Source organism: Phyllosticta capitalensis, assembly GCF_038381095.1.
Source record: "Phyllosticta capitalensis strain CBS 128856 chromosome Unknown BKA78scaffold_1, whole genome shotgun sequence".
Classification (NCBI taxonomy): Eukaryota; Fungi; Ascomycota; class Dothideomycetes; order Botryosphaeriales; family Phyllostictaceae; genus Phyllosticta; species Phyllosticta capitalensis.
This window is the reverse complement of record NW_027117439.1, coordinates 1,697,464-1,715,426: the sequence shown is the minus strand read 5'-3', so window position 1 is coordinate 1,715,426 and position 17,963 is coordinate 1,697,464. Positions and strand designations below refer to the sequence as shown.

The following is a 17,963-nucleotide window of genomic DNA, read 5'->3' as shown; positions in this document are numbered from 1 at the left end:
GGGCGCAGAGGGGGTGTGCAGCTGTTCGGGTCGGGGGATTGTTGGAAGAAGAGTCACAGGCAAGACAGCGGCGTGGGGCGGCGAGGTGGGTGGTGAGAGGCGTGGAGCGAGTTCGGCGGGGCTCGCGAATATGAGTCGACAAACCCTGGCCCTTGGATTATTTTGTCATTTTGCAATTTCTGCCGCGGGCGGTGACGCACTCAACCCGGTTCGTTCCTGACGTGCCGAGTGCTGATCCATAATCCAACACGACCACCACCATTCGCTACTGTAAATCCAAACAGTATTTACTCGATCTCGTCTGGTCTACGTACTATACAGTCGTCGTGGGTATAGGTCTCCTGTCCCTTCTCTCCTCAGCCCGCTCGCTGGCCACCTATACCGTCCAATACTTCGAAGCCCTTTGTCCGCAATGTGCGCCACGCTATGCATACACAATCAAACCCTGCAAGAAAACCCAAATGCTCCAACCAAACGCCAGAGGCTTATGCGGTGGCCTCTCATGACGGGTCTTTTGACCAACTAAACCAATCCCCCGCCATCCTATCTCCTGCTGTAAATGTCTCTGTCCCGATCTCTTCTTTCCCGGTCGCGTGGGTGAGCGTCGGTGCCCACTGGGCTTCTGCTACGAGTTCGGCGGCGCGAGCCTTCGTCGTAGTCCAGACTCCAATCACGATCCCGATAGCCTCGGCGGTCATCTCTGGACGGTGGCCGGCTACGGTCGCGGGAGCTCCGGTGGTCTTCTCGCTCTGTTGAACCCCTATCCGTGCTGTTGCGTCGGCCGCCGCCATCTGCGTAGCTTGGAATATACGTGTCTACGTTGCTGCTTCCTCCACCGCGGCGAGCACCGGAATACGGACGATTCGATGGCGGATGTGGTAGGGGGTGCATGCTCCCTTCAGGCGGCGGCGGCGGCAGTCTTGCATTGGGCGGTGGGCCATACGGCATATTGCCTCGACGGCTGTCGCTGTCCCAGGGTCTACGACGATCCGGCGGAGGTCCTCTGTGATCATAGGGGCCGGGTGGAGGTGGAATCCGGTTGCCGTCATAGCTTCCACGGTAGTGGTGACCCATCGAGCTCGTGCCTGGCGGACCTCTGTCGCGCGGAGGATAGCGGTCCCCGTTCGCAAATGCGGCGCCGTTCAATGGCCATTCGCCGTTCGGATTTGGTCCCATCCCGACGGTACCGCCTGCTGGTGCAGGTGGGAGTGCTTGTTGCTTGCCCCGGGCAGTCCTGCGGTCGAGCTCGTGAGAGTCTGCGAAGCGTGGCAAATCTTCCGGGTTTGCCGGCAGGGGTCTGGCTTTAAAGTATGGGTGGTTTAGCGCGTCAATGGCATTAAGTCGCGTCCTCCAGTCAAGCTTCAGCAGGTCACTGAGAAGCGAAATTGCAAGGGGATCTTGCCTAGACGAAAAGTTAGCTGTGCAAATCATTACAGAGAAAATAATTGACTAACTCTCTGAAAACACTTTGAAGGTTGCCCTTGCGCGGTGCAAACTGTTTGACGCCGTCGCACCCAGGCAATTGGCTCCAACCAGGCATGTTGCCCTCGTTGGGCGATCCCACCAAATCAAAGATTATCTGGGCCTGGTTGATGTCACTGTTGCCGGCAAGGATCGGCTTTCGTTTGAACATCTCTCCAAACACGCAGCTGCTTCGTGTTAGACATGTTTGAGAAAGGCGCGTCAGAGATCTTACCCTGCGCCCCACATGTCAATTGCGGGGGTATAACGCCGTAGCTGAAGAAGAAGCTCGGGCGGGCGGTACCAACGCGTAACCACGAGAGCGGTGTAGTCTCTCTGAGCTTCACCGCAACCCTTGCCTGCTTGCGGGACGGGCTCGTCGTAGTGGCGCGCAAGACCAAAGTCGGCGATTTGCAAAACTCCGCGGTTGTTGATCAATAAGTTCGCCGCTGTTTGGAGTTGTCAGCACGCTTTCAAGAGGTAAATTGAAAGATACCAACCTTTCATGTCACGGTGTAGAATCTGATTCTGTTGTAGGGTTAGCGTTATTGTCGCGGAATTGCAACTCAACCGGGAAAACTTACGTCATGTAGGTACCTGAGGCCTTCCAGCAACTGCAGCATGTAGCATTTGATTTGCGGCTCGATGAAGCGAACTTCAGGATTGTCGAGCAGACCCGAAAGATCGTGGTCCATGTACGGCGTGACCATGTAGAGGATGGCCCGCTTGCGACCTTCGCCTGGCGCATTGTGAGTGTCTGGCTAGACATTCGAAGCCGAATTGGTTGTACCTTTGACTCGCTCGACGGCCATTTCTTCGAGTTTCAAAACGTTGGGATGGCTAAGCAGCTTCAGGAGCTTGATCTCGCGGAGCGCAGTGATGGGAAACTGGGAGGGCGTTAGCAGACATTCCTGTGGTGTTGAGGATAGACATACTCCATCCTTTTCGTTGTGCATGAGAATCTTCTTGAGCGCAACAACAGCGCCCGTTCGTCGCGATCGTGCCTTGTGAACCTCGCTGAAACAAGTCAGTAAAGGTCGTCCCGAACCGTAAATGAGCGAGCGATGACTGACCCAAAAGTTCCTTCACCGAGCTTGCCCATGACCTCATAGTCGCCAATTTTTGAGCAACCCTGGAACTTGCGATGGGCCAGGCCCGGCGCAGGGACTGTTGATGAAGTCGCCATGCTGCGCGGCAGCGAAGAGCGTGAAGGGGTGGAGGTGGATGGATGGCCAGCGTAGGTTCGACGTTGCGGACTCAGAGGAGACAGGACAGATGGTAGGATTTAAAGTGGTGGTGCGGACCGAACTTCAATCGCGACATGTAGGCGGCGCGCAGCAAGTGAAGTGAAAGTGAATGTGGCGGAAACAGTCGAGACTCGGCGCCATGTGCACGCGATTCAAACGCGCATATTCCCGGGGACGAGATGGAGCGTCGGCAGCAAAGATGAAGCGTAAATGCCGGAGGGCGAGGGGGGTTGGACAAGACGATGCGCGCGTGTTGGTACGGTGTTCGCGAGGGACGACTGACAATCGTGCCGTTCCTAGCTGCGGCCTTGAACCGTTATCGATCGCCAAGGCCGTCGGGAGCTGCTCCACCACCGCCTCGCCGCCCATCCACAACCACCTCGAGATCTCATCTTTCCCGCGCATCTCCCGAGCTCCAGACAACATCATCGTGAGCTTCCTCCACATCCTCCGATCATCGGATCTTCCGCAATTGACACCCTCCAAGCCATCAACACCACAATGGCTGGTCACGGCCCCGGTCCTGCTCGTGGCCCCGGCAGCCACCCCATCCACGTCCACCCTGCGCGCCCTCTCTACCGTTTCTTCGCCACTGGCCTCGGCGCTGCCATGTGGTTCTGGGTATGGCATTGATGATGACCGAGGGATAATGCTGACACAACCAAAAGGTCTTGTACAGCTGGAAGAAGAACGGCGCCGTGCTGCTCGGACGCAAACACCCTTGGGACCACTGAACTCGCAACCGGGCCGAGCATGAGCATGAGAGATGTGACCTTTCCAACTGGCGCAATAGAATTGAATGGACTTCATGGAAAGCGATTACCTGGCAGTCCGAAAATGGCTTTCCCCGTCTCATTTCGAGCTTGTACGATATCCATCATCCGGCCTCGCCGTTCCTGTCTGGAAGCTCCGCGCGTGCTCTACATCGCAATAGAATCAATCAAACTTTCGATGCGACTCCATCACCTGAGCTTAACGTAGACTTGCAGCAATTATTACAACACCAAGGAATCAAGTGGAATCACACTGTTGGAGCTGGTCTTCTACCTCATCTGATCAAACTACACATTAATCCACAGCACGGACAACATCTCGCCATCACTTCTCGGCCTTTTCGAACAAAAAATGCGTCACTCCCCAAGTGTCACCGCCCGCATGTGCAAACAGCTCCGCGCACGCCATGTAAAAGATCTGCCAGCGATGGAACCACGTCGTCGCGTTTTCCTTGCCATATGTTTCCTCCAGGTGCGGCCAAATCGCCTTCTTGTTGGCCGTCATTTTGGCCAGCCAATCCTTTCTAATGTCAGATCATTCTCATCGGACTCAAAAGCATTCAACATACCTCGCAGGTCTTGGCGTAATGCTGCCCATTGACCCACCACTGCTCCTTGACAGCCAGGTCACGCTGGAAATACAGCAACAGGTCCGCGCTCGGCATCGTTCCGCCAGTGAAGAAGTGCTCCGTCATCCATCCGCTTTCAAAGTCGTACGGCATGCCATTGTGGGCGAAAATGTGGACAAACAACTTGCCTCCAGGCTTCAGCGTTTTTGCTACCTTGGCCATCAAAAGCTCGTAGTTCTTCATGTGCTCAAACAGCTCGATTGACACAACACGGTCGTAAGCGTTCGGCTCAAACTCGTAGTCCACTACGTCACCCGTGATGACTTCCAGATTTTTGAGCCCTTTTTCCACCGCACATTGGTCGATGTATTCTTTCTGGGTCCGCGAGTTGGAAAATGCGGTGATTTGGCAGGTTGGAAAGACTTCGGCCAAGTAGAGAGACACAGAGCCCCAGCCGCATCTTGAGATTGTCAGAACTGCTGCAGAATGAAGGTCATGACAGACATACCCCAAATCCAAAATCCTCATTCCAGGTCCAATCCCTGCCCTCTTGACATATAGCCCCATCATGGCGACCTCGGCCTCGCCCAAAGTCTCGCTCCCCTTCTCATACAAGCAGCAAGAGTATTTCATGCGAGGTCCCAAGCACGCAGCCAGCACTCCGGTGCCGACCTCATAATGCTGAGAGTTGGCCGCAGCCGTTTCAATGGCAATCGGCCGCTGGCGCAGCTGCGCTACGTATTCCATCTTGCGCTCATAGGCGGCGGCCAGCGTCGTCGAAGAAAGCGAGAGGAGTCTTTGGCGCAGCTGCGATCGGATCCCGATGCGGATGACGCGCGAGGGAATGTAGCCGCCGTCAAGGAGCGGGTTGAGGTACGCATCGGCGGCGCTGGTAACGGTATCTGCGGGAGCGTGTTAGCAACCATTGAATGCTTCAGCGTGCCCAATTGCACTGGACATGCTGGAAAGAAGCGAAATACCAATGATGGAAGAAGTCATGGCTACGATGTCTCCCTTGGAGACAAGCAGGGACGAATGCGGGGTGGTTGGGGCCGGCAGAGGACGCAGGTGGTGAGCGGGAGACGGGTCGTCCCGTTGAGCTTAAGGCAGGTCCGGGTTGAGATTAAGAAGAGGGACGACGAGGTGGCTTGCTGGGTAATTGAGGCTACAAGCTACATCGTCAGCGTCGATTGATTTAGAGTTGACGGATTTCCGCCGTTCCTCCCGCCGCGATGGCGCTAGACTGCTTTGCTTCTTCGTGTCTGTCGGTTTGGGGATGTCATGACGTCACTGGCATGTGTGTGTTCCTGCATTGGTCGTCTCGTCCGCCACACTTCTGGACTTCTTCACTTCCGACTGAGCAACTAGAGGACTTTTCCAATTTGCTTGCTGAGGCTGATTTTGACCTCCAGACGAACGCATGTTGATGGTTGGGTTCGGTTAATTAATCGTTGCTCTTCTGAATTTCTCCATCCGTTCCGTCCGACTCCCTTCCTCCCCTTTTTCCGACATTCCTTAATATCTCTCCCAACAACCATCCTCTTCCCCATAATCGAGGGATATTCGCAGTCTTCGTCTCATTCTCGGGTCCACGGTCAAATCCCGCCCTCGTCCCCTTTCCAATCTCACCTGTTTCGAAGGTCGAGTCTACGGAAGGAAAACAAATGCCCGAACCGATCGACCAGATTTGGAAGCCTTCGCCCGAATACCTTCTCGACGTCCTCACAGACCAGATCAGTCGCCCTCGTCGTCATCGATCTCGAACTCACCAGCCAAACGCAACCCCACCACGCAAGCGAAGCGAGTAGCCACGGACCGAACGGCCCTTCTCTCCAGTCCCCACCCGACCACACAACTCCACCTCCAAAAACCTCCCCCTTTTTCACAAAAAGCCCCCCTGAACTCTGTCATCCTACGTTTACTCTTGATATTACACTTAAGGTTTAAGAGATTACATAATCCAACACACAGGTGATGTGGTGTAGGGGTAGCATGCGTCGTTGTGGAGTGTCCACAACACCAATCTCAGATTGGTTGTTTGCTGAGGATGATCACAATGCCGACTCGACCTGGGTTCGATTCCCAGCATCGCCAGCTTGATGCTTCCAGGCTTAGTCTGGACAATCGCAGTCTTTTTTTGCCCTTTTTTGGGCTGGCGAAGTTTGGGAGTGGAGGGGATGGCAGGTGTGGAAGGACCCTCCAGCGCCAGCGAGGGATGCGGGGTGCTCTTTCGTCCTTCCTCTATGACTGGGAATAGACAGTCAAACGGAGGACTACCTCCAACACGGATGGCGACTGACCGTCCTTTGAATTCTCACGGAAGGGGATGGCTAGCGAATGCGAATGACTGAAACTGTGAACCGAGTTGACAAGGCGAATGGAGATACAGGGGAGGGGAGTGACCTTCATAATGCACTGGACATGGCCGAGTAGAGAATATCACCATGCTGGTATTAATCATGTGGCTAAAAGGCGCTGTTGCTGTCCGGAGCGACGGAGCAATCGAACGCGGAAGGAAAGAGTTGGCCGTGGAACCAGAAACGACTGCGTAATCTGTTGCTTCGACGCAGAAGAAAGTGGTAAGATCAGAAAGAAAAAATAGGGGGAATCATCACAAAGCCAAGCCGCCCACCTAACACATCCAGCGCAACTCCCTCTCTCAACCCCTCGCCGAATCAACCTTGCTAAGTCCCGCTCCCTCAGCCTCGGCCTCGTCCGCTGCTCGGGTCTTGCGGGCCACATCTACCAAAATCTTGACCTCCTTCTCCTTGTTTTCGATCAGCGGGCGGAACCCGTGCTCGACGAGGTCCTCCATGGCGATGCGGCCAGTAATCATCTGAGCCGGCTTGATGCCGCCGGATGCGAGCTGCTCAATGACGGCTTCAAAGTCCTTCCGCTGGTATCCCAGCACGGCACCGTATTTGGCTTCTTTCCAGACAAGCAGGTTAGGTTGGAAGGGAACGGGGCGCTCCCAGATGGCGACGTTGATGATGAGGCCGCGTGCGGCGACAGCGCCGCAGGCAGTGTTGAGACTGAAGAGTGGTTAGTGTGAGTTGGATTTGCGAGCAAAGAAAAGGGTGAAACTCGGGGGAACAAGGACAAGCTTACCTGGCTTCGACACCCGCACAGTCAAAAACGACATCAGGGCCATCTCCGCCGCTCAATTGGCGCGAGAGGGCAACCAAGTCATATGTCTTTGGATCCAACACGTGGTGTGCCCCGAACTCTTTTGCAAAGCGCTGCCTCTGCGTCGCCACCTCACTGACAATTATCTTCTTGGTCTTGCGAGCCGAGAGGCACTGGACCACGGCAAGCCCAATGGGACCACCACCGAGTACGAGGACAGTTGAGTCGGCGGTCAGTGTAGCCCCGGCAGCCTCGACTGCATGCCAGGCTACAGAAAGTGGCTCAACGAGCGCGCCAATGTCGAGCGGCACATTCTCTGGCAGCGCGAGAACGGCCCGAGCAGGAACGACGACAGCGTCACTGAGGCCACCGCCGCCACCACTGAGGCCTATGAAGCCACCATTGTAGCAAGCATTCTCGATCCCATTGCGGCAGGCGCCGCAAGTGGAGCAGTAAACGGTGGGTTGGACAACAACCTGAAATTGTTGGTCGATGTTGAGCTGGGGCATTGAGGAATCTTACCTTTTGTCCAACCTCGAAGCCCGTCACCCCTTCCCCGAGCTCTTTGACTGTGCCTGAGAATTCATGCCCAAACGTGATGGGGATTGTATCTTTGGTCACGGGATGGGGCTCTGTTGGCGCAAAGTTTGGTCCGCCGAGATATTCGTGCAAGTCTAGATTTAGTCAGTGAACATGCGATCTAAGCACATCAACGACCAAAAGATCCGATTGATATTCTTTGAAGCGGCATGACCCAATCTCAACTGAGCTGACAACGTACCAGTTCCACAAATGCCGACATATGCGGGGGCGATCTTGGAGCGCTGTTAGCGTCCTGTTCCATGTGTATGGAGACGACCAAAGCTGCTATTCCTCCGTCGTTTCTCTGACGACTAGCAAACGAGAATAGCGGAAGATCTACCTTGATCTGCCCCGGACCGGTGTCATCCTCGGGGATCTGTTCGATGCGAATATCTTCCTTTCCGTAGTAGCGCGCAGCGCGCATAGTTGGCCGCGCCATTGTGGAGCTTGGATTTGTAGTGAAAGTGATTGAATCTTCCCGACTTTATATCCAGGCTTGAAACTGTGCCTCACTCACGAGAGTGTCAGATGCTTCATGCACGAACGGCCGACCGTCAGATGATTCGAGATGCGACAGGACTGAATTGAAATGGATGAGATTGCGGAGAACAATTGTTTTGAGGACTAGGAGTAGTCTGCAGAGACCTAGCTATAAGAGCAACAAGTGTCAAGAGACAATAGTGGTCCAAAAGGCAGCTAGCTGTTAGGTAGTTGCCAATTGTCACGCGTACAACAAGCCAAGGGGTGTCCATCAGGAGTGCGGGGGATCCCATTCCCCACAGTGGCCTTGGGCCTCGATGCGGGGTGCTGTGTTTGGAACAGCGTAGACCCTGATGCGCAGTGCTGACAGCTCGAATGATAGGACGAAGGGATCCCAGCCAAGGCCTGGTGATGGCCAAGGACAAAACGTGACGCCCGGGTCAGTGGAAAAGCTGCATGTACGTTCGACTAGCAGATGAGGAGGTTCGGGATGTGAGCTGGCGGCATAATTGACCGCAGGTACGAGAGCCAGCCGCTTGCCAGCCAAGCGCTAGAAATTCCGGTGCCAAGTCATTGGGGAGTAGCGCATGAAAATGCGGCGAAGAGTCCAAGCAACAGTCGGTTCCTGATGCGCCGAAGGATGGCTAGAGAAAAGAGCGCGAGTGACACTCGAGAGAGGCATCGAACGCATGACTCGTGAGATCTAGACCAGCCTGTCTCCCTGACTCGCGCGTAGCACACTGCCACTCGCTTTCCTTCCTTCCCGTCCGCCACAGCGACCTTGCATCACCAACCAAAACCTTTGCACGACAAGAGCTGAGGTGGATGATGGTGGCGTTTGTGTGGATCGTTGAACAAAGCCACATATCTTCTCCATCTGATGCGAGCCATGCTGCTCTCGCCATGTCGCATTCGTTCTTGTCTCTCCACGGCGAACTTGGGCTGAGTTGACAATGCTCAGCACCTCAATCCGTCGACGCCTTTGCCTTCAGCTGCTCGAAGAGGCATGAGTAGAAAGCGCTGAAACATGGCGCTGTCAATCATTGGCGAATTGTCCAGCGCATTCGCCGCGTTCAAGCAGACATATCTGAGAAGAATCCAAATGAAATGCCCCAAAACTGACGTCGAGTCCAGCCTACCACAAAGAATTCTGCCCCCTGGTCCATCTTTACAGCGCCGTTGCTGTAGCACTACAACCTGGAAATTGGCCGCCTGAATGCTGCGGCAAGGACAACATTGGCTCGTAAACTCGCAGTCATCGAAGTTTTTTGATCTATTCGACCTCCGCGATGGCCTGCATCTTCAGATCACAGAGATTTTGACTCACGTCTTGTGTCGCGTACTGAGACCGCGAGAACAGCGGCATAGGAAAGAAAAACATCGACTATGTAGCCGCACGCAGGTCTCAGCACTCGACCAGGAATTTTCAAGTAGCACAACAGATATCTGAGTCGATCGAATTCGCGATGAGCAGCGAACGCTTTTTATTGGTCTACAGAACTTCATTCGAAACTGGAAGCTTCTTGCCTCAATGTGGACCTGCTGATCTACGAGGGCTTCCATGGATTTTGGTCCAGATGATGTATCTCAAGAGGCGTTGAGAAGAAAAAAAGCAAGAACCTAGGCCCGCAAATGAAGGGCTGCATATGGAATCAACCACGGTCAAAAAGAAGGATACCTGCGTCTCGCGTTACTCCTTACCGCTTTCCGCCTCGTCCGATCAACGCATTTCAACACAGCGCTGGTCGCGCGATCAGTTATTTCCAAGGGGCCGGATATGAATCTCGCAGGAGCCGATGCAAGGCTTTGACCTCCCTGCAGCTTGCATTAGCCGCCGCCAGCAAGAACTTTTCGACCTGCATCGTTCTGCGGAAACACCGTTTGATGTTACAAGCTGCTAACGAGCCACTCAGATCGACCCTCTACTTCATCACTTCACGTGAAGTCGCGACGCCAGGAGGTTGACAGAGCCGCGCTCAGCCCTGTTACAGATGAAAAACGGCGCCGCGCAGTGGTCAGCTGTCAGTACTAAGCGCTGGGACTGACAGCTGTCTGCTGGGAGCCTCTCGAGTTGCTGTCATCTAGCCAAAAAGCCCCTACAACAATCGCGGCTCAGGAGCGCCCAGCAGGTTTCCCCCACAAACTCCGATGCGCAGCTACCCGTCGACCCGTACCGTCTAGGCTCTGTGAATTCCGAGCTCAAGCAGGCCTGGCTGCGAATTCGATGTCGGAGTCGCGGTGACCTGGCGCCATGTATGTACGACGTGGGACCCTCTCCCCCAATCCGCTTCCCTCTGCATCCCTTCACACGCACCACACGGTACTTTTGTACTCCTACGTCTGTTCGCCTTACGCCTCTCCCGCCGTCCTCGCTTGGTACTCAGGTCCCCGGGCCGACGCCTGCTGCCGTCTCATCTCAAGCCAGCACATACGGCCGGGGTGGCGCCCTGCGTGTCTTGCCCACAAAGTGCCAGTACAGACGCGCCGGCGATCCGTGTGCAAGATCAAGTTGTCCAGTCTGTCGACGAGGGCGCAAAATCTGGGTTCTGGGGTCGAGTGGCTGCCTGCTCGAATGACCCCGTTGTCCACTTGATGCAAGATCTTGCTGGCGAGGGCGGTGCTACCGTATTGCTGGGACATCTGTGGTCTTTTTCCAGGTAATTGCCAGGCTGGAATGACATATTAAAGAGATGTCTCTCCTTCCTTCGTGCTCGCGTTTTGGAGCAGCCAGTCTTTGACCTTTGGGCTTGGATCCATCTGTGGTTATTTGCTCTTCTTTGGCACGCGTCGTCCTTTTGTCAATCTTTCGATATACTACCGCTACGAGCCAGCCAACGAAAACCCTCAAGCCTTGACCCGCTCAACCATCCAAGGTCCATCCAGCCTGTTTCTTACCATTGAGTCCTCGACGACTGCCATTCCATCATGATGCGTCCCTCGAGCAGCTCCTCGGACAGCGCACGTTCTTCGCTGCTTCCACCAACACCTTCCAAGCCAACCTACGTCCGACTCGGCATCGGCGGCGCAGGTAACTTTCACAAGGCCTCTTCTCTGCCGCCATACTCTCCCAACTCTCTTTCTCCTACGCCGTCGCACCACTCATGTCCTTCAAACGCCGGCTCGTCGCATTCGTCGACAGCATGCCCTCGCTCATCATATCAATCCACCGTAGCACCCCTTCTGCCTTCCGGACGACCTCAGCCAAAGACGCACTTCACGTCGGGCATTGGCGGTGCAGGTAACATCCACGCCTACACGGAGCGGAACGCACTCGACGCGGCCGAGGAAGTGGCTCGCGCAAGAGCGGTGGCGCTCAGGGTGAGCAACGGCAACGGCGGCCCCTGGCACGTGGGGATTGGGGGCGCTGGCAACCACCGCAAAGGAAACAACGGAGCAAACGGAAACGGATCACGGCTCAGGTTGCGGAAAAGCGAGGCCGCGTTGTGCAAAGCGGCCGCTAGGAGCGAGAAGGCCATGATGATGGCACGAGAGAAGGAGGAGCGCGACGCCGCCTTTGCACAGGCCTACGCAGCCCAGCAGGAGAAGGACGTCTTTGTCAGCAGCGACGAAGAGAATGACGTCCGCTACAAGAAGCCCGTTTCCTACAGCGCGGAGCCGCTGCCATACGGCGCGCTCGACCTCCTTCGCCGCCAGATCTCGCAGACTTTTGGCGCCGGCGACAGAGCCACCCCTCGTGTGGGCACCGTAGACGAAAAGCGCCGGCACCTCCAAAGCTGTGCGAATGAGCAGCAGCAGCAGCAACAGCCCCGCAGGACGCTCCGCAGCCATCGCAGTCTTTGGCGCTTTTGAGACTGTTTGCTCCTGACGGCTTGTTTGTGTAGAGACGGACAGACAGACGGGTAGCAGCGGCGGCGGGACCGCCCGCTTGTCTACCTGTCTTGTGGTCGTCTCCGTGCACCGTGAGATGGGAGCACGCAGGGGAGAGCAGACGAAAGAAAGGTAGCCCGCCTATGGTGCAAAAGAGATGCTACTATGCGGCATGGAACCTCCCTCTCTTCCATCGTCAATTCGCTCCGCGTCTCCCTACGGCTCCACCCTCCGCTTCTCTTTCGAACCAACCATCAAATTGTTTCTCTTTGAGTTTCGCCTATCTTCAAGATCTCCACATGTATCCTTTAACTCTCCCTCTTCTTCTTTCCTCGATGGGATTTTCTTGCTCTCTGGCCTCTTTGCTCTCCTTACCAGACTGACTGCACGTACGCACGTGGCATTCCGCTTGCTCTCGTCTTCTCTTCTTGCTTCATTTGGCATTAATTACACTATTTAGACTGCTTTGATGGGTGGCGACACCCGCGGAGGAACAGATTGATGGATCAGTTGGGAAGGAAAAAAATTGTTGGACGAATGGTGGGCATGATGGACGGCCATCGCGAGTTGCTTTTTTGATACCTCCAGATACTGTCGTTGCAGATTGAAGATTATTGAAAATCAATTTCGGGTGAATCTACCATTTGCATACAAAGGAACGTGGCTTGATATGACCAATTTGATTGACTTGGCCATGACCAATATCAATCTCTTCACGGCCAAGGGAGCTACTCCGCTTCTGCTTCTGCTCCTCTTCTCGAACATAACCCGAATGCGAAAGGCGGGGGGAGCAGTCACAGTGTCGGTATCTAGCAGAATGCGGACACAATGGAAATGAGTGGTAAGACGTGTGTATATTTGCTTCTTTACATGAACCTCAATGGCGGGCCTCGACGTGATGTCTTGCTTTTTTGCTTTGGTATGCACGCACCCACCCCACCAACCAAGTCAACGCTGCAGAGCGATTAGAGCTACAGACTGCATGTCTCACCCGGAACGATTGCGTGTCCGCCTCCGCTCTGGCTCGCCCGGTGCTTGCTCGAGGGGTGACGACGAAGAAGACGACGACGACGACGACTGGTCGACCCGCAACAGATGTGATTTCCTGTCTTGTGCCGCATGCCTGCCTGCCTGCCGTCCAATTGTCCTCGCACCTGTACGAGGCAAGCCGGCTGCGTGCTGCGTGCGGTTCGGCATCCGAGTTTGATCATGGTCGCCCACCGATCTACCACCCACCCTACCCACCCGCCAGGCCAGCCAGCAAGCTCCTTTCGGCTCTAGATGCAGAATCCCGTGGATGCGGACCGACCCAGACTTGGAGACGACCGCCGCCGTCGACGACGACGACGACGACGACGACAGACGGCTCATGCAACCCCGCCACGGCGACGCAGGGCGACGCAGTCCCAAAATTCGACAGAGAGACAGCCCCGATGCGGTAGCCGTGGCGGCCGCCCGCATCCGTGGAGCCATCCATTATATGATGGTCGAATGCCTGCTCGTCTCCCTGGGTGGGGGCGCACTCGCAGCGCGCGAGCCGTCCGGCCGTCCGTCGACGTCGGGAAGCTCGCTCAGTCCCAATCGTCGTCGTCGTCGTCTTCCTCCTCCTGGTGCTTGCTCTTCACAGGCCCCGCAGTCTCGCCCTCTGCCACCTTGGCTCGCACGAGCGCGCCGCTCTGCAGCAGGCGCCTCTCCAGGTCGGCGGTTGTGAACTTGTCGGTGCCGTAGCCTAGGCCCTCGAAGCCGATGATGCGGTCAACGCCTTGACCGTCGACGAAGGAGAGCACACACGGCAGGACTTGGACTTTGAGCTTGGTGACGAGGAAGGGGGCGTTGTCGACGTTGATGCGGAGGAAGCGCGTGTCAAAGTGCTTGGGAGCGAGGGTCTGGAAATGGACGACGTATGTTAGCCCAGCTGTTCGTCTTCTGCATGTCCCCTATGTGGGAGTGGTACCTCCAGGTGGTTGTCCATGATGCGGCAGCGGCCAAAGTCCGAGTGGAAAAAGTGCACGACGCAGAGCTTGGTCGACGTGGTGATGTCCATCAATGCCTTTTCATCCTTGATCTCGGTATATGTGCCATGCTCCGAGTTGCGCATATGCTTTGCGCGGGTGAATTCTGCGTGGAGTTGCTGGAGACGCTGCTCACGGAAGGCGTCGAGCCCCCCTTCGTCCTCCTCGAGCTCGGCGATCAGGGCATCTTCGTCGTCTTCATCGTGTGGCCTGTCGACGAGGGCGGCGACCTTGGAGTCGAGGGCGGACATGATTTTGGCTGGGGTATAGGTTGGCGAAGGATGGGATCGGATGCCAGGGACGCGGCGGAGGGATCCAAGGCCAGGTCAGGTACAATCAAGGCGACGGGATCCGCGCGCGACATGTCAATCAGGGCCGCCGCCAGGGACTGTGCCGCGGTAGGAATAGGAACGCGCAACGCGACGTGGAAAATGCATTCTGTGCTTGCTACATACATGTGCCGACTGTGGTACAACTGCTAGTTACTGCTAGTATACAAAGGTGTAGTGTAGGGGTTGTCAGCGGCTAGTCAGCCTCCTGCCTCCCGACTGCGCCACTCAACGACTACGTTGACGGACCTCTACAACTCTATTTGACTGCGCTGGGCAGCTCTTCTTTGAATACACATTCTCCATTATCGCGTGGCCGTTGCAGACCCTCATTCCCGGCATTGACGGTCGACCCTTTGCGTCCAGGAACTACGAGCGTTTGGCGTTGGCGCTCCCCCCTTACTCGCATTCCGTTCCGCCCGATCGACGTGCGTGAGGTGCCCTGCCTGCCTGCTGCCCTGACCTTCGCTTCGAATGGCCGACGACAACAAGAGAGACCACCTCGAAGACGACGACGACGACTCTCCCCACGCCAAGCTCATCCACTCGTCCGAATCCACCATGCCGCCCTCGTCCTCGTCGCTGTCGGGCAATCCCATCCTGCCCGTCCTCTCCTACTGCGGCTCCTCCATTTTGATGACCGTTACCAACAAATATGTCCTTTCGGGAACTGGCTTCAACCTCAACTTCTTCCTGCTTTGCGTCCAGGTCCGTCGACCCTCGATCCGCCCTGCGACCATGTCCGCTGACTCTACTCTCAGTCCGTCGTTTGCATATTCGCCATCCAGTCGCTCAAGACGGCCAAGGTCATTACCTTCCGCGACTTCAAATCCGACGAGGCCAGGAAATGTGACCAACACCTCGACCATAACTTGTACACTCGTCGCTGACTGCGCGCAGGGCTGCCAATTACCATCCTCCTCATTGGCATGATTTACACGTCGACCAAGGCCCTCAAATTCCTCTCCATCCCCGTTTACACCATCTTCAAGAACTTGACAATTATCCTGATTGCATACGGCGAGGTGCTATGGTTCGGAGGCTCCGTGACGCCCATGGCGCTCCTCTCTTTTGGTCTCATGGTTCTCAGCTCCGTCATTGCGGCTTGGGCGGACATTCAGCACGCCCTCACCAGCCACGGCGGTAGCACCAGCTCCGAGGCCTCGGACAAGATTTCGACCCTCAACTCAGGCTACATGTGGATGTTGCTCAACTGTTTCTGCAGCGCTGCCTACGTCCTCGGCATGCGCGTGCGCATAAAGCTCACCAACTTCAAGGACTTTGACAGTAAGCAGCCTCTCTGCACCACCACGCGCATTGCGCGGCGCTAACCCGCTCCTAGCCATGTTTTACAACAACTTGCTGTCCGTCCCCATCCTTCTCGTTGCCTCGATCCTGGTCGAGGACTGGTCGTCGGTCAACCTGTCCAAGAACTTCCCGGTGGAGAACCGCACCGCCATCATCATGTCCATGATCTTTTCCGGCCTCTCCACCATCTTCATCTCGTACACCTCGGCATGGTGTGTGCGTGTGACGTCCTCGACGACCTACTCCATGGTCGGCGCGCTCAACAAGCTGCCCATTGCGCTCTCGGGTCTCATCTTCTTCGACGCACCCGTCACCTTTGGCTCCGTCAGCGCCATCTTTGTCGGCTTCGTCTCCGGAATCGTCTACGCCGTCGCAAAGGTGCGCCAAAAGACGGAGAAGAGCGACGCGCTGCCCACCACCAGCATTCCCATGAGCGCGAGCAGCCAGAGCGTGCGCGACGGCCTCAAGGCATGATTGTTGGCCACCACCGCGGAGATGCTCCTTCTGGCGTTGACAACATTTTCTTCAAAAGAGACGGACGAGATCAGGACGGCACGGCGCCTTGTTAGAACATTGGTTGGGGTTGATTTTGCAGGTCGAATGAATGGGCGAGGTGGATGTACGGTCAGTTGATGCGGATGTGAGCTTTGATGTTGTTGATCACAGTACCTGAGGAGCAGCAGCGCGCGTCGCACTTGGGTCTCGGCGTTTTTTCGTTGGTTTAGCTGCCTGTCTGTCGCCTGCTTTGCCGCATGAGGGATCCATCATCACCACCACCACCACCACCACCATCGGACGGTCGTGTTTTGCGCTTCTTCGTTGTCTTTTTTCTACTGTCATTTTTTCACTCTCATGCCGTAAACAAGACTAGCAGATGTACGAAGACGAAAGAATCAAAAATTCTTGTCATCCAGTCGCCGCTATCCACGTGTGGTTCAATCCATGTGGATGGAGGTGCTTATCAGCCATCATGTGCATCGATGACCGCATGCCTGATGGGCGTCACAAGATGTCGGGTCCTGCTCTGCACAGTTGGCTTTGCTCTAGGGGTATAAAAGCACCTACAGGCTGCCCTCTCTTTCCCCCTCCCCATCGAGCAGTGACTGTCTCAGCGCGGTGCAACTGGCTACTACTCAGACAGACTTCACTGTCGTGGTGGACGCGCTGCGTCGACATAGCCATACGACTGTTTCTACGCCATCCTTCACTTTTCAGGGGCCTCCTGGGGTTGACGGATGTGCGTATGGTCGAGAGCGCGACACGTTGCAACAGCGTTGAAGGGTGATGGGGAGAGATACTAGGAGGTGTGTTGATGTGCAACAGTAGCATTATGGTACCGACAAAAAGGCCGCAGGGAGGGAAGGAGACAGGAGAAACGAGAGAGAGGACCGCGAGACGAGTACAGGTTTGCTCAGGGTTGTCCTTGCTGTCCCCCGAACGAGTATGGAGCGACCGGAGATCGCAGCAACAGTTTTTGTTTTGCGGACGTCTTGTGATGCTGGACTAAGACTCCGCGGGCTGGTTGGACAAGGACAGGAGGTGAGGAGAGGAGTTTTTATAGGTTTGAGTGGCACTGGAGGTAGGGCTTTGGCGTCACAACTTACAGGTCACGCGCCTCGCTGCTCAGGTCTCAGGCGGCTGCTGGGTTGGAGTTAGGAGTATAAAAACCATGGCTGTTTCGCTGCTTTCTCGCTGGTCAAGGCACAGCGGGCCATCCAGCTTTGAAGCCGAACTCGAGAAACTGGAATCGGCGGACTGGTGGGTGGACCTGCAAAGGTTCGTCTGTACTGTGGAGGATTGTGGCGACATGCAATTCAGGAAGGTGAGTGTGCAGCCCCGTGGTAGGAGGCGAGGGCCGTTTCAATGAAGCGTTGGAAAACGGTGTAGACATGCAGCATTGTGACGCAGTAATGGGAAGCAACGTCTACGTCTGCTGAAGGAGAGGATGGAGAGAATCGAGTAGGGATTCGGCGAAGATCGAGAAAAGGCAAAGCACAGTACCTGGTCTTGACGAACGAAGCGCCTGTGTCTTCCGTCTTCGAAGATGGCTGCAGGCAAGGAACTTTGCGAGGGCGATGGTCAAGGAAAGAAGGCGAGGTAAAGGGGGAATTTTATAGAGGTGCCGATACGCGAGTATAGGGCGAGACAGGGTCACATGTACTAGAGAGGTCACGCGTCATTCAGGTCGGGGCTTGTCCACGAAATCCGGCGCAGAAGGGATATAAAGTCAGCTCTCGTAGCTTGTCTA

General features: G+C 55.7%; 10 protein-coding genes and 1 non-coding gene across 11 annotated transcripts; 5 read left to right on the top strand and 6 right to left on the bottom strand.

Moving 5' to 3' along the window:
- Nucleotides 1–154: 154 nt before the first annotated feature.
- On the bottom strand, nt 155–2,988 carry BKA78DRAFT_302303 (kinase-like domain-containing protein). Its single transcript, XM_066887436.1, has 8 exons — nt 2,535–2,988; nt 2,397–2,478; nt 2,252–2,348; nt 2,046–2,200; nt 1,962–1,989; nt 1,697–1,910; nt 1,455–1,649; nt 155–1,402 (listed from the first exon to the last, which is right to left on the bottom strand). The coding sequence occupies exons 1-8, from the start codon at nt 2,645–2,647 to the stop codon at nt 544–546; spliced, it is 1,743 nt and encodes a 580-aa protein (XP_066749280.1). The 5' UTR covers nt 2,648–2,988; the 3' UTR covers nt 155–543.
- Nucleotides 2,989–3,209: 221 nt separating this feature from the next.
- BKA78DRAFT_348656 (uncharacterized protein) lies at nt 3,210–3,442 on the top strand (the record flags this gene model as incomplete). Its single annotated transcript, XM_066890674.1, has 2 exons — nt 3,210–3,329; nt 3,377–3,442. 2 exons carry the CDS (start codon nt 3,210–3,212, stop codon nt 3,440–3,442), a joined length of 186 nt encoding a protein of 61 aa, XP_066749279.1.
- Nucleotides 3,443–3,689: 247 nt separating this feature from the next.
- BKA78DRAFT_10903 (S-adenosyl-L-methionine-dependent methyltransferase) lies at nt 3,690–5,267 on the bottom strand. Its single transcript, XM_066882227.1, has 4 exons — nt 5,031–5,267; nt 4,559–4,952; nt 4,051–4,510; nt 3,690–4,001 (listed from the first exon to the last, which is right to left on the bottom strand). Exons 1-4 carry the CDS (start codon nt 5,047–5,049, stop codon nt 3,807–3,809), a joined length of 1,068 nt encoding a protein of 355 aa, XP_066749278.1. The 5' UTR covers nt 5,050–5,267; the 3' UTR covers nt 3,690–3,806.
- A 753-nt stretch (nt 5,268–6,020) lies between these two features.
- BKA78DRAFT_t31 lies at nt 6,021–6,144 on the top strand. The gene has a single exon. It is a non-coding gene; the product is annotated as a tRNA-His (tRNA).
- BKA78DRAFT_302298 (uncharacterized protein) lies at nt 6,079–6,464 on the top strand (the record flags this gene model as incomplete). The annotated part of the gene is made up of 1 exon (XM_066887435.1): nt 6,079–6,464. A coding segment is annotated over exon 1 (248 nt), but the record flags the coding sequence as incomplete, so codon positions are not given.
- BKA78DRAFT_302294 (chaperonin 10-like protein) lies at nt 6,465–8,205 on the bottom strand. The gene is made up of 5 exons (XM_066887434.1): nt 8,099–8,205; nt 7,958–7,991; nt 7,699–7,850; nt 7,159–7,652; nt 6,465–7,082 (listed from the first exon to the last, which is right to left on the bottom strand). The coding sequence occupies exons 1-5, from the start codon at nt 8,195–8,197 to the stop codon at nt 6,710–6,712; spliced, it is 1,152 nt and encodes a 383-aa protein (XP_066749276.1). The 5' UTR covers nt 8,198–8,205; the 3' UTR covers nt 6,465–6,709.
- On the bottom strand, nt 8,206–8,542 carry BKA78DRAFT_302293 (uncharacterized protein). Its single transcript, XM_066887433.1, has one exon. It carries the CDS (start codon nt 8,529–8,531, stop codon nt 8,313–8,315), a length of 219 nt encoding a protein of 72 aa, XP_066749275.1. The 5' UTR covers nt 8,532–8,542; the 3' UTR covers nt 8,206–8,312.
- Nucleotides 8,543–10,997: 2,455 nt separating this feature from the next.
- BKA78DRAFT_10857 (uncharacterized protein) lies at nt 10,998–12,165 on the top strand. Its single transcript, XM_066882219.1, has one exon. The coding sequence runs from the start codon at nt 11,164–11,166 to the stop codon at nt 12,046–12,048; it is 885 nt and encodes a 294-aa protein (XP_066749274.1). The 5' UTR covers nt 10,998–11,163; the 3' UTR covers nt 12,049–12,165.
- An 814-nt stretch (nt 12,166–12,979) lies between these two features.
- Nucleotides 12,980–13,754, bottom strand: BKA78DRAFT_10840 (uncharacterized protein). The gene has a single exon (XM_066882211.1). The coding sequence runs from the start codon at nt 13,537–13,539 to the stop codon at nt 13,054–13,056; it is 486 nt and encodes a 161-aa protein (XP_066749273.1). The 5' UTR covers nt 13,540–13,754; the 3' UTR covers nt 12,980–13,053.
- On the bottom strand, nt 13,407–14,542 carry BKA78DRAFT_302288 (thioredoxin-like protein). The gene is made up of 2 exons (XM_066887432.1): nt 14,021–14,542; nt 13,407–13,952 (listed from the first exon to the last, which is right to left on the bottom strand). Exons 1-2 carry the CDS (start codon nt 14,327–14,329, stop codon nt 13,638–13,640), a joined length of 624 nt encoding a protein of 207 aa, XP_066749272.1. The 5' UTR covers nt 14,330–14,542; the 3' UTR covers nt 13,407–13,637.
- Nucleotides 14,543–16,507, top strand: BKA78DRAFT_302285 (GDP-mannose transporter). Its single transcript, XM_066887431.1, has 4 exons — nt 14,543–15,115; nt 15,169–15,256; nt 15,308–15,694; nt 15,750–16,507. Exons 1-4 carry the CDS (start codon nt 14,882–14,884, stop codon nt 16,187–16,189), a joined length of 1,149 nt encoding a protein of 382 aa, XP_066749271.1. The 5' UTR covers nt 14,543–14,881; the 3' UTR covers nt 16,190–16,507.
- The last annotated feature ends 1,456 nt before the right edge of the window (nt 16,508–17,963 follow it).

Bases quoted from the DNA above. Each gene is read 5' to 3' on its own strand.
- BKA78DRAFT_302303 (XM_066887436.1), bottom strand. From the start codon at position 2,647: ATGGCGACTTCATCAACAGTCCCTGCGCCGGGCCTGGCCCATCGCAAG. The intron at 1,911-1,961 runs GTTGGTATCTTT...AACTCCAAACAG, and splicing joins TCTACACCGTGACATGAAAG to CGGCGAACTTATTGATCAAC. The intron at 1,650-1,696 runs GTAAGATCTCTG...AACACGAAGCAG, and splicing joins ATTGACATGTGGGGCGCAGG to CTGCGTGTTTGGAGAGATGT.
- BKA78DRAFT_10903 (XM_066882227.1), bottom strand. The intron at 4,511-4,558 runs GTATGTCTGTCA...GACAATCTCAAG, and splicing joins ATGAGGATTTTGGATTTGGG to ATGCGGCTGGGGCTCTGTGT. The intron at 4,002-4,050 runs GTATGTTGAATG...GACATTAGAAAG, and splicing joins ATTACGCCAAGACCTGCGAG to GATTGGCTGGCCAAAATGAC.
- BKA78DRAFT_302294 (XM_066887434.1), bottom strand. From the start codon at position 8,197: ATGGCGCGGCCAACTATGCGCGCTGCGCGCTACTACGGAAAGGAAGAT. The intron at 7,992-8,098 runs GTAGATCTTCCG...CAGCGCTCCAAG, and splicing joins CCGGTCCGGGGCAGATCAAG to ATCGCCCCCGCATATGTCGG. The intron at 7,083-7,158 runs GTAAGCTTGTCC...ACCACTCTTCAG, and splicing joins TGTGCGGGTGTCGAAGCCAG to TCTCAACACTGCCTGCGGCG.
- BKA78DRAFT_302293 (XM_066887433.1), bottom strand. From the start codon at position 8,531: ATGGGATCCCCCGCACTCCTGATGGACACCCCTTGGCTTGTTGTACGC.
- BKA78DRAFT_10857 (XM_066882219.1), top strand. From the start codon at position 11,164: ATGATGCGTCCCTCGAGCAGCTCCTCGGACAGCGCACGTTCTTCGCTG.
- BKA78DRAFT_10840 (XM_066882211.1), bottom strand. From the start codon at position 13,539: ATGGCTCCACGGATGCGGGCGGCCGCCACGGCTACCGCATCGGGGCTG.
- BKA78DRAFT_302288 (XM_066887432.1), bottom strand. From the start codon at position 14,329: ATGTCCGCCCTCGACTCCAAGGTCGCCGCCCTCGTCGACAGGCCACAC. The intron at 13,953-14,020 runs GTACCACTCCCA...GTCCATTTCCAG, and splicing joins TCATGGACAACCACCTGGAG to ACCCTCGCTCCCAAGCACTT.
- BKA78DRAFT_302285 (XM_066887431.1), top strand. From the start codon at position 14,882: ATGGCCGACGACAACAAGAGAGACCACCTCGAAGACGACGACGACGAC. The intron at 15,257-15,307 runs GTGACCAACACC...GACTGCGCGCAG, and splicing joins ATCCGACGAGGCCAGGAAAT to GGCTGCCAATTACCATCCTC. The intron at 15,695-15,749 runs GTAAGCAGCCTC...ACCCGCTCCTAG, and splicing joins CAACTTCAAGGACTTTGACA to CCATGTTTTACAACAACTTG.